The sequence below is a fragment of the Papilio xuthus genome, unplaced genomic scaffold (assembly GCF_000836235.2).
Source record: "Papilio xuthus unplaced genomic scaffold, Pxut_1.1 DF824992.1, whole genome shotgun sequence".
Classification (NCBI taxonomy): Eukaryota; Metazoa; Arthropoda; class Insecta; order Lepidoptera; family Papilionidae; genus Papilio; species Papilio xuthus.
In genome coordinates this window covers 5,715,239-5,726,377 of record NW_013533657.1, presented here as the reverse complement: position 1 = coordinate 5,726,377, position 11,139 = coordinate 5,715,239, and the positions used below count along the sequence as shown (strand labels likewise).

General features: G+C 32.6%; 1 protein-coding gene across 1 annotated transcript; it reads right to left on the bottom strand.

Annotated features, from left to right (window-relative positions):
• Positions 1–10,153: 10,153 nt before the first annotated feature.
• LOC106126816 (uncharacterized) lies at positions 10,154–11,029 on the bottom strand. Its single transcript, XM_013324686.1, has 2 exons — positions 10,830–11,029; positions 10,154–10,572 (listed from the first exon to the last, which is right to left on the bottom strand). Exons 1-2 carry the CDS (start codon positions 10,916–10,918, stop codon positions 10,341–10,343), a joined length of 321 nt encoding a protein of 106 aa, XP_013180140.1. The 5' UTR covers positions 10,919–11,029; the 3' UTR covers positions 10,154–10,340.
• Between the last annotated feature and the right edge of the window lie 110 nt (positions 11,030–11,139).

Here is an 11,139-nt window from a genome sequence, read left to right as displayed (position 1 = left end):
AGATTTTCTGCAAAACAAAATAACCATTAATCAAGAAATCGAAATAGTGAAATTTTGCCAACATTTGTCATGATCTGTGGCAAACACTGCAAGCGACTTCATAAATCTTACCCCCCTCCCCCCGAACCGGTTTAGGAAGCGATTTGTTAGCTCAAACAACGTCTACCCTCGTTCATCAAAAGTTTTTTAAACGTTTAGTCGATGAAATATTTCATAATTATGTTCTAATCCTTTAATTATGTCATTTTAATCCTATCATCATTGATATATACATTCGAAAGGTATTAAATAGAATAGCAAATAGCAAGAGATGATGGCAAGAGACCTGACGTATGAGTTTGATTCCATGGAAGATGGGTCGGGTGCTGGTATGGGATACCACCTGTTCAGCACGCTGGCCCCTTCCCATCTACATGGAATCAACAACAGAGCGGGTGCGACTTGTGAAGCGGCGGAAAATACAAAAGCAAGCAAATACAGTGGTCTTGGCTCCGAATATTATTTTGTCCCATTCGGCGTCTAGACCCTTGGTCCGTGGGGTCCTAGCGCTTTAAGGCTTTTTAAGGACATATCCAAAAAAATTATCGACATCACATGGACCGAAGAGCTGGCAGCTACCTCGGACAAAAAATTAGTTTAGCTATCCAAAGGGGGAATGCTGCCAGTATCTTCGAGACATTCCTAAAAGGACTCCTTTTAATAATATATTTTAGTAAATTATTCGTTTTCAATATTTTATTTAATATCATCGATTTAAGACCTTTTAAGTAAAGTTTATAATATTAGGTGTATATTATTGAACATTAAATATAATTTGATAGCAAATTAACCATTGTGAATTTATTATATTTATTTATGTAGAGCTTTAAAATAATAAAATTCTTAAGTACATTAGCATAGTGACTTGCAAACTTACTAATATTAAATTTAAACAAGTTTGTTGAGAATGCATAAATAACTCAAACATGTCGCAGTAAAATGCTGCATAGGATTCAAAACGTACTCATATTTCAGGCTGCTAGAAACGGAGCGAAATCCCAACTTGTTCTTTGTCAACTTCACTTTAACATATCTGAAGTAAACTCAAATTATTTTCACCGTGTTATGTAAAAACGAAATGTTTAATTAGTTTATTTATTAAGTGAAGTTAATTAAATAACACCGACTGATTAATCATGGGTTTCTGAGAATCAAATCTCTGTATAAAACATATCGTTATCCCCATCATTTTGACAAAACAGGATTAACAATATGCGTTAAACGATTTTGGTTCCAGAAAGCCACTGCTAAACATATAACTTCGGTGTAGAATGAGAATTGAACAGATGAAAAAGTACTAAAAAATACTTCTGTTAGTCGGAAAAACTTAAAAATACTGGGACCCACTTTTTAATCATTGTACTAAGTGCTTTCTTACTTATTATTACAGTTTTTATCAACATGTTAAATACATAAATGTTAAAACAGGGTAAACATTACGTGTTATTTAGTAAATTAAACTGCTGTTCCCGTCTACTAATTACCGCATCTAACATTTTGTAATTAAATTATATAACGTTCTGAATGTCGTTAAAGTATGAAGCAAACAGAACATTAGCATACGGCTAATGTCTTCGTAGATAGTGCTTGGAAATGGAAAACAAATTTTACCACAACATAGGTACCCATCTATCTTATCTATAAAATTCTCGTGTCACAATTTTCGTTCCCATACTCCTCCGAAACGGCTTGACCGATTCTCATGAAATTTTGTGAGCATATCGTGTAGGTCTGTGAATTGGCCAACATCTATTTTAAATCAGCTTTACAGCTAGTTACTTATAATTTTTTAAGTAGTTACTGTAACATGTACGTAATCTACACTTAGGATCCTTCAAGAAGCGAACGTACCATTTCCTTAAAGGCCGGCATTGCATCAGCAATTCCTCTGGTGTTGTGGATGTCCACAGTGACATTGATCACCTCGGTGTTCTCGCCGCTCGTTTGCCTCCTTGTCTTATAAAAAAGAAATATATGAACTGAAAAATGAAGGTAATGAGTCTCGATTAACCCTAAGTTTCTGAGACCAAAATCTCTATTTAAAATATATTGTTATCTCTATTTCTTTCAAAGATAGTGACAGGAATGATTGCAGGATTGTATGTAAAGATTTTGGATTCATAAACGGGCAACTGATATCACGTCAAATAACGCCAAAAACTCTTCCAATTCCTCACATTTTTTACCCCACGTAACCGTAGATTTCCATTGCAGTGACATATTGAATATTGTCGTCCCTTTCATTAACTTTAACAAAACTGAAACTACAATATCTAACTTACTAATATCATAAATGTTATTTGTAAGTATCTCCAAAACGGCTAAATGGATCTTAATGAAATTTGGTACCTATGTAGAACATAGCCTGAACAAACATAGGCTACTAATTAAGTTATTTTTTAATCCTGAGCGGACGGAGTCGCAGACAGTACAACAGCGACATTAAAATTACCTTATTTGTTCCTTATCTAGAATAATAACAACAATATGGTCATAAGATGCTATTTATATCATTGTAATAGCTTAGTTAACAATATAATTAAGACGTCAACATTTAACTGTAGACTACACATTATCTGTGCCGCCGCCATTCGACTTTATATTTATTAAGCTTTAGGGTCCACTTTGAATGCTGCAATAAAAACGAGGGCAAAACGTTATTGCGGTGCAATAAACATTTCTAGTATACAGTAAAAAAATATTATAATGATAACGCGAAAACATTAAGAATCTCATTTACCTATCTCATTATATTTTTAAATGTTTGTTATAAATAGTTTTTTTCACCCGACCCATAATAACTTAAGAATAGCAATGTTTATTTTAATCGTAGATTTCCATTGCCAAATCATATTATTATCTTAGTCCCTTCAAAGAGTATAAGAGAGATGGCATGTATTTATATACAAAGTTTCTTCAGTAGAACCCTACGCTAATATCGAGTTTGAAAGAAAAGTTTTTATAACATCAATTCAATTAATTGATCGAATTTGTTGCCCCGATAGATAAAGCTTGGCTTACTTTTTCTTGTGTAGTTCCTTTAAGCTGCTTATCTACAGAATAGCTTTATTCCCTCTTGTCTGAAACTTTTCTCTGAATGTCTTATCCAGAAACGTGACAGGAATGTTAGTAGCTACTAGCTCAGTATTAGACTGAATAAATTTTATTTAATGTACAATTCTTTTACAACGTGCAGTGCAATTTCTTTGATACATACTCAAGTATAACTTCGTATTTATATACGGCTTCAAATCTTCTATAAAATATTTTTTGTTAAATAAGGGGGCACTCGAGCAGTGGGAACACAACGATGCCCATAGACATCTGCAATACAGAGGAATCGCAGTGCTTTGCCGACCTTTTCTATTAATCTGCTATATATAATATGTATATAAAAATCAATTGCTGTTCGTTAGTCTCGCTAAAACTCGATAACGACTGAACGGATTTATCTTACCTTGGTTTTGAAATGTTCGTAGAGGTCTAGGGAATGTTTAAAAGGTGAGAAAAATTCGAATAATTGGGAAACCCTAAACTGCTAAGACTACAATTTACTATCTTACTAATATTATAAATGGTATATCCAAAACGGCTGAATGGATCTTTATAAAATTTGGTACCTATGTAGAACATTGCCCGAACGAATACATAGGCTACTATTTTTTTTTTTTAATTCTAAGCGGACGGAGTAACGGCGACTGCTAATTTTATCATAATATGATAATCTAGCTATTGATTATTGTAATTATGACCAGAATTTTGATCGATTGTGACTAAAATTAGCCAATTTTGAATATTAACCTGAAGTGAAAAGCGGCTCAATTTTATGGCGGCAGTTACATAAATCATATATATTTATGGCATCGTAAAAAGTTATCGCGGTCATTTTAACTTTATTACAAGCGAAAAAAATAACTGATTAAGAGGCAGTTACTGATTAGCCTAGAAGATATTTGAACCATATTCTCGAATTTCAGTATAATAAGTGTTCGTATAATATCGAAATTGACCCAATTTTGTTAGGGCCGTTACAAACATATGTGATTAATGGTGCCACCATATTAACATTTCTACAGCGATGTTATAGTTACGTATAGGAGTTTTAAAAGACGTGATATATTTTAACTATGACGTTATCTATTTTATTTTTATCCTACTAATATTATAAATACGAATGTTTAAAATTGGATGTTTGTTATAAGGTACCTCTAGAACAGCGAAACGAATCTTGCTGAAATTTGGCATAAATATAGAACATACTCTGGAAGAACACATAGGCTACTAAATAATTTTTTATTCCGCGCAGACGGAGTCTCGGGCTACAGTTAGTAACAAATAAAGTAACAAGTTTGTTTATAACAGATTTTATCTTGTAATTGTTGTATAAAATCAATCAATTTTTCGACTGATTTAAATCATTACATGTTTAAATTATTCTTGAATAACAAAATCTTTTGTAAGGACAATTAACGATTCTCGGACAAAATTTGCTTAACCAATGTTGAGGCAAGTTAATATTGTTTGCGTCGTAACAGAACGTTGAGGGCGAAATAAATCATGATTCATGAGACAAGTCCGCAATGCGGACTGAATCAAGACAATTTATATTTTAATTACTAAGAATTACCACTTAATTCAGCATTTATAGTCTTAAACATTGGCTCAGTGTAGATTTTTCATACTATATCTGCCTCGGTAAAATCCGTAGATACCTTGTTATCTCATAGATTGTAATCAGAGATGGATAGCAAATTCGAACTTGGTGAAGAATCTGTCACATGGCGGTGTACAGCACAATTGGCTTGAGGCATCAAATCATCCAAGTGTAGGTATTGGAAGGTTAAGGTAGTGTTTTTCTAATCGGGCGTGTTGCATCCAGGTCTCGTATGCTGTGAGCCGGGGATGAGAGCGAAAGCGTGCCCGTGGCCCCGTCCTGATGCGTTGGAGGAACAGAGAGGTTTAGTGGGTATGCCTCCGCTATGGAGGCGAATCCCACATAACTACCGCGTCCCCTCCCCCCGGGGCGCGGAGTATGAATAAAGCATTCCTCTCTGGAAAAAACAGGTCTTGTATCCTGTATGCCTATTCATTTTATAGGTCATAAACAAAAAGCTTACTTTTGAATGTTTGAGTTTGTTCGTTACAAAGGAAAAAAAATATTTCACGTCGTAAAATAATTGTAGATATTACAGACGCTAGCATCCATATACAACAGTATTAATAACATACAGTAAGTCAAAAAAGTTAATTGGCATCACAGGGGGCCGAAGAGCTGGCAGCTTGTAAAATATTGAATAACACATAGGATAAATGTATAATACATATATAAAAAAATATATAATATATTATAGTAAACATACAGTAATGTGATCTCACCTTTACATTCTTGTTGGAAGCTTCGGCTTACCGCAATTGTAATTAGTTCGCATAATCTTGGCATTTGATATCTAACATAACTCGACCTGATATAAAATAACAATTATAATTTATAGATACTTTTTGTCATAGTTTTTTGTCTATTGTATTACATTGAATATGATTTATTTCTTTTTATTGTGATCCCAAAAGTTAATGGTCTTTTCCGCGATATGAGAATATAATTTCTAAAAAAATATTGTCGTTTAAAAAAAATTAAAATTGAAATTCATTGAAAGCCTGCCGTTATAAAGCCGTTAGATATGTTAAAAAAAATATCGTCTTTTTTTACGTTTTATAAGCTAGCGCTTGACCACGATCCCACCTGGTGAAGTGGAGATTTGGTCGAAAGATGGTACGCGCTAGCTTAGTAAGTATTTAGCATTTTTTTATTTTTCATTATTTTAGTCGAAAGTCAAATACAGTGTAGTTAGAACCACGGCGTCAAAAAAATCTAGTTACATGAGTGTGTTATCATAAATTACAAGTCCATAAACATTTTTGAGAAAAGTAGATTTTATACATTAATATTGAATACAACAGCTACGTACAATGTACACGCGTTATTGATCTTAAACGTGCTGCATATCCAATGGCGCAGTCTGCAGGTGTTGGCCAAAAGCCAAGAATCAGTTTCCCAAATTCTTTTAACAATTTTTTTATAAACATTGTTTAAATAATAACCAGCCAGTGAGTCTTTGTCTATAGACAAACTGTTATAAATTATTTACATACTGGAGATCTTTGTTGTTTCAAATTAGCTGTCGCCCGCGACTCCGTTAACACAATGTTCTACATCTCAGCCAAATTCCAGGGAGGTCCATGCAGCCGTTCTGGAGCTACCAAACATCCGTACATCCAAACAAATTCTCGTGTCACAATTTTCGTTCCCAAACTCCTCCAAAACGGCTTGACCGATTCTCATGAAATTTTGTGAGCATATTGAGTAGGTCTGAGAATCGGCTTCTATCTATTTTTAATCCCTCGCGGACGGAGTTGCGGGCGACAGCTAGTTTATTTATAAAATCAGTAAAGAATGGAGATAAATAATGTCTTTTATTATACGTATAAGTAATTTTTTATAAAAATATTAAGCCGTTGCAATATCATCAGCCATCCATATTAACACTATATTACCCTAGTATTATATACCAAAGAGAAATTCAAATAAGTTTCTTGGTTAGTTACTTATGTTTGGTAGACATGGGAATGTCGCTGCGCGTGAATTTACACACGTTTGTATAGCTTGGGCTCAGTGCCAGCTATAACTTTGTGCCTTCGTAACTCGCGGCAACAGTTTTACTGGCTCTGACATAAACTTTATCTACGTCTTCGAATTAATTTCGTCTCGGCAAAGCGATCTAAGTAAAAGTTACTAGCTGTCCGCGACTCCGCGCGGCATTACAAAATCTTAATTAGTAGCCTACGTGTTCTTCCAGACATTCTACATCTATGTCAAATTTCACGAAGATCCATGCAGCTGTTTTGGAGATATCTCCTAACAAATATCCGTTCATCCATCATCAGTTAGTAAGATATTTTTACTTAACTTTATAAAATCATTGTTTTGTGTGAAAACTAAAAAATGGTTAACATTTTGCACAATAAGCACTATGTATAATATCTATGTTTGTATTTGATTTCATTTTAATGTAATTGGATTTTTCTTATCCAACAATATTCAGTGTAAAATATGTATAAAAATTTCACGTAGGTAAGCAAAAGTTAACGTCGCATAAAATTTGACAAGGTCCCAATTAAAAATGTTTGTTCGAACGTAAGGTATTTTACAGCAAACGTTTTTGAATTTAAATTTTGTGTAAAATTCAATTATTTTAGTACAATTACCTGATAGGAATAGAATTTTTACGCAGCTGCCTCAATCTGCGTCAATAATCACCTCGAGTAGAGATTTAGAGATGCCTATGTGTTCTCCTAGACTATGTTCTACATCTATGCCAATTTTCAGCGAGATCGGTGTTGCCGTTCCGGAGATACCTTCAAACAAACATTAATCCATCTATCCATCTTAACATTTGTAATATTAGTAAGATTTGTTGAATGCTACTTTTATTTCTAAGCATTTTTACGTTGTCAAAGTTTTTATTCCATCTTAATGGTGACATTTGATACTATAGTTAAATAAACTTGAGCTTGAAAAAGAAAACTTTTTCACTTAGGTGTAAAAATAAATTTATCCTAAGGGACTAGATATCGTAAAGTGAAAGAAGTCGAAGTTTTCAAATAAAAAAGGGATAATATTATATACCTTGTAAAGTATCTTATTGCTTACTGTATATGTTTGTTATATTATATAATAAATAAGTATTTCTATTTCTCGTATAAATGGTATTTTTATTATATTACAAACTAGTAGCAGCCCGCGACTCTGTTCGCGCGTTAGCCTATCCTACCAGGCTATGTTCTACATCTATGCCAAATTTCAACAAGACACCCTTTCTAGAGATACTTTCCAACAAACATCCATCCATGTAATCTTTATTAGCTTTTATAATGTGAATGTGAATGTTTGGATGGATGTTTGTTACTACGTATCTCTTAAACGGATGAATGGCGTAGATGTAACTATTTAAGTTTTTTTTTAATTCCGAGCGGACTGAATCGCAGTCGAAAGTTAATATATATATATAGGCAAATGTGTGTATTTTATATTTACTTGTTCAAAATCTTATGGAATTTGAAACTTTAAAAGACCACTGAAAGCAATTCAAAATGTATATGTAAAGTTTCCAAACGGACCCTTTAATTGAGATGTAATAAATGTTGTTGAATGAAAAGATAAACTGTGAACAATGTAATTAACCGAGATTTTATAACAAAAAGTATTTTATTAAATACTCCGGTCTTGAGACAACAATAGCACCTTTTGTTCCGTCGTAAAATGATGCCAAGACAAGAAGTCTGCTGTCATGTTTTATTAAGGTCGCAAACTGCGCCATCTAGTGACATTCCAACAACACTCAAGACGAATCTTTTTAATTCGCATTTCAGTTACAAATTGCTACGGTGTTAGGAAAAATCTATTATGTTTTGAATTTTAGTCAAAGCCTGTGAGAAAGCTATTAAACTTTTTATGTTTACAATTTAAAAAAAACATAGTCATTATGAACTTTGGAACTTCAAAGACACCTTCGGACCATAAACGATATTTGGACCAAAAGTTTAAATTTAAAATTGGATTATTTCAATACTTTCGGCTACGATAAATACTTTTTATGGAAAGAAAAAATGGGTTGATCTAGAAAGTAATAGATGGTATGCAAAAAAAGTACATCAAGGAATGAGATGACGCTAGATCCACTTAGAGTTAAAAAACCAAATGCGCAGATAAAAAAATTGAATGCAGAAAGAACGTAAAAGTAAAACAATAAATTTAAAAACAGAACAAAATAAATGAGGCTGCAGCTGAAAACAAGTAGTTATAATTGGAGCATGTCAAATTTCCTGGTACGCGCAACATCGTAGCCGTAGTCGCCGTAGCACTGATAGTCGCAAATCCCTTGCATAGTAATTTATACTTTAAGAACATTGTTTTAAGGCAGAAAATACAAATGTTAAATTGGTCAGTTAACTTTTAGTTGAAACTATGATACAAATTTTGTTTTATAATTAACTATGCGAGCATTACACACTTTTCAAAACTCAGAAACTGAGAAAAATAAAATTTAGTCCTTAAAAAATATTTTTTTCCACAGATTTTGATCTCAGAAAACCTTTTTAATCTATGATAGAACAAAAAGGTAACAGAATTATTTTCAATTTAAAATACTTATATAATCTATAATTCAGTAAATTTTACCAAAATGTTATGCAGAATACTGATTAACCTTTAAAATATTTCAAGTATTTCAGTTTCAATTGTAACCGCGATTGCGTTTTTTAATCTATTCAATAGCATTTTCAAAACAAATCATAGCAAAAATCTCACGTTTTTTATTTTTTGTAAACGTAATATGGAAGAACGTAATATCTTTATGCGTAAATTGAGATATGAGGTAAAACTCCGCAAGATTTATACATGTACCGGAAGCATGTGTAATGCTTTTATATTTTAAAAAGCCAGCATCGGATTACGAACCTTCGTTACCATGAATATAGGACACCTTAATCACTTTATATTAAACGGGGGATTACACCAATCACCGGTACCGGATAATTCTTTATTCAAAAGTTTACGTGGATTTTAAAAAGGTTTTAATCCCTGAAAATATTTAATTTTACCATTTAATAATGCAATTTTCTTTTTTTTTATCAAAATGTTAAAGTCACCAACATGTTTTTTCGCGAACGGGTTCAAGACCATTACTGGGTTATTACAATGAAAAATGACGTCTCAAGTTTGCATAGATTCAATCGCTGTTTTCAATCTTTGATTCACTAGCTGTCGTCCGCGTCTCCGTCCGCGCGGCATTGAAAAATATTAGCCCATGTGTTTTTCCATGTGTTTTTATTCTATATATGTGCCTAATTTCATCTAGGTCTGTTCAGCCATTTTGGAGATACTTTGAAACAAACATCCATCCATTCAAACATTCGCATTTATAATAATATTAGATTGATTGGAAGCTATTGTATATCAAATATTCTTATATCAAATCGGAATAAAAATCGAATAGGTTTATTTATTTTTAATAAAAAAAATATACAATAAAATTGGCCGTTGGATTGATATATAAAAAAACATCGATATGTCGAAAACAAATTGTTTTAAAGTATAAAAATACTATAAATATTTTTAACTTATATTAACAGAATTTGTTTCTTCATTGTGTACATAAATGTAATCTTTATGGACAATAAGGCCAAATGAGCTAAAGAAAACGAACCATAAAAAACACCATTAATTTAGATTTTTTAAGAACAAACTAAAACAAACGCAACATGTCCTGAGTCCGTAAAGTTGGTGGCATTTTGAAGACTAAAATTGGTCGATTATTGATTTGTAATTCGGCTCGAAGACCCGTAGCTAGTTGCCGTGGTAGACCCATAAGGGGTGGATGACTCTCCCGCCAAGCGATTCGACGTAAATACCAAGAGGGCGTTGCTGGGCATGCTAGTGTTAAATCCAACCAGTTCCTCTCGAAATCCGTTTCATTTCTATAAAAGAAATCAAAGTTGTTATAGTTTAATCGGACATACACATAAGCTCAGCGTAAAATGTTTGAGTTTCAGGTATTTTTCCGTTTGAACATTTTTAAGTTAAAGGGCATTTTTAAATCCCAAGCACAAATACTAATGTTGCTTAAATTAAAATAACAGTTGCAATCAAATTACTAGGACAAAAATCAAGAAACATAAATTCAAAAAATTACCGAAACATTTACAATCACGAAGAGTATATATCGAATTCTTACCTAAAAAATTCGGTGTCTTTGTCCTTCTCTTTATTCCTTTTTATTCTTCGTGTTGGTGAAGTGGGTCTAAATCTATAATATTTAGGCATTTTACGATAGCAATTTAGGAAATATACATGCTAATAAAACCAACCTTTACACACCCTAAAATGTCACAAAAATGAAACAACCATTTGACAGTCTTGTTTTTCTTCAAAAAAAAATTAACGTATTAACAGATTTTGTAAGTCTATAAAAAATCTCTGTATGAGTTTTTCAATTGACAATAATTTTACTCGTTTGATTACTCTGTCAACGGACATGATATTGC

Excerpts from the sequence above, each read along its gene's own strand:
- LOC106126816 (XM_013324686.1), bottom strand. The coding sequence starts at position 10,918 with ATGCCTAAATATTATAGATTTAGACCCACTTCACCAACACGAAGAATA. Across the intron at positions 10,573-10,829 it reads AAAGACACCGAATTTTTTAG|AAATGAAACGGATTTCGAGA; the intron begins GTAAGAATTCGA and ends TTTCTTTTATAG.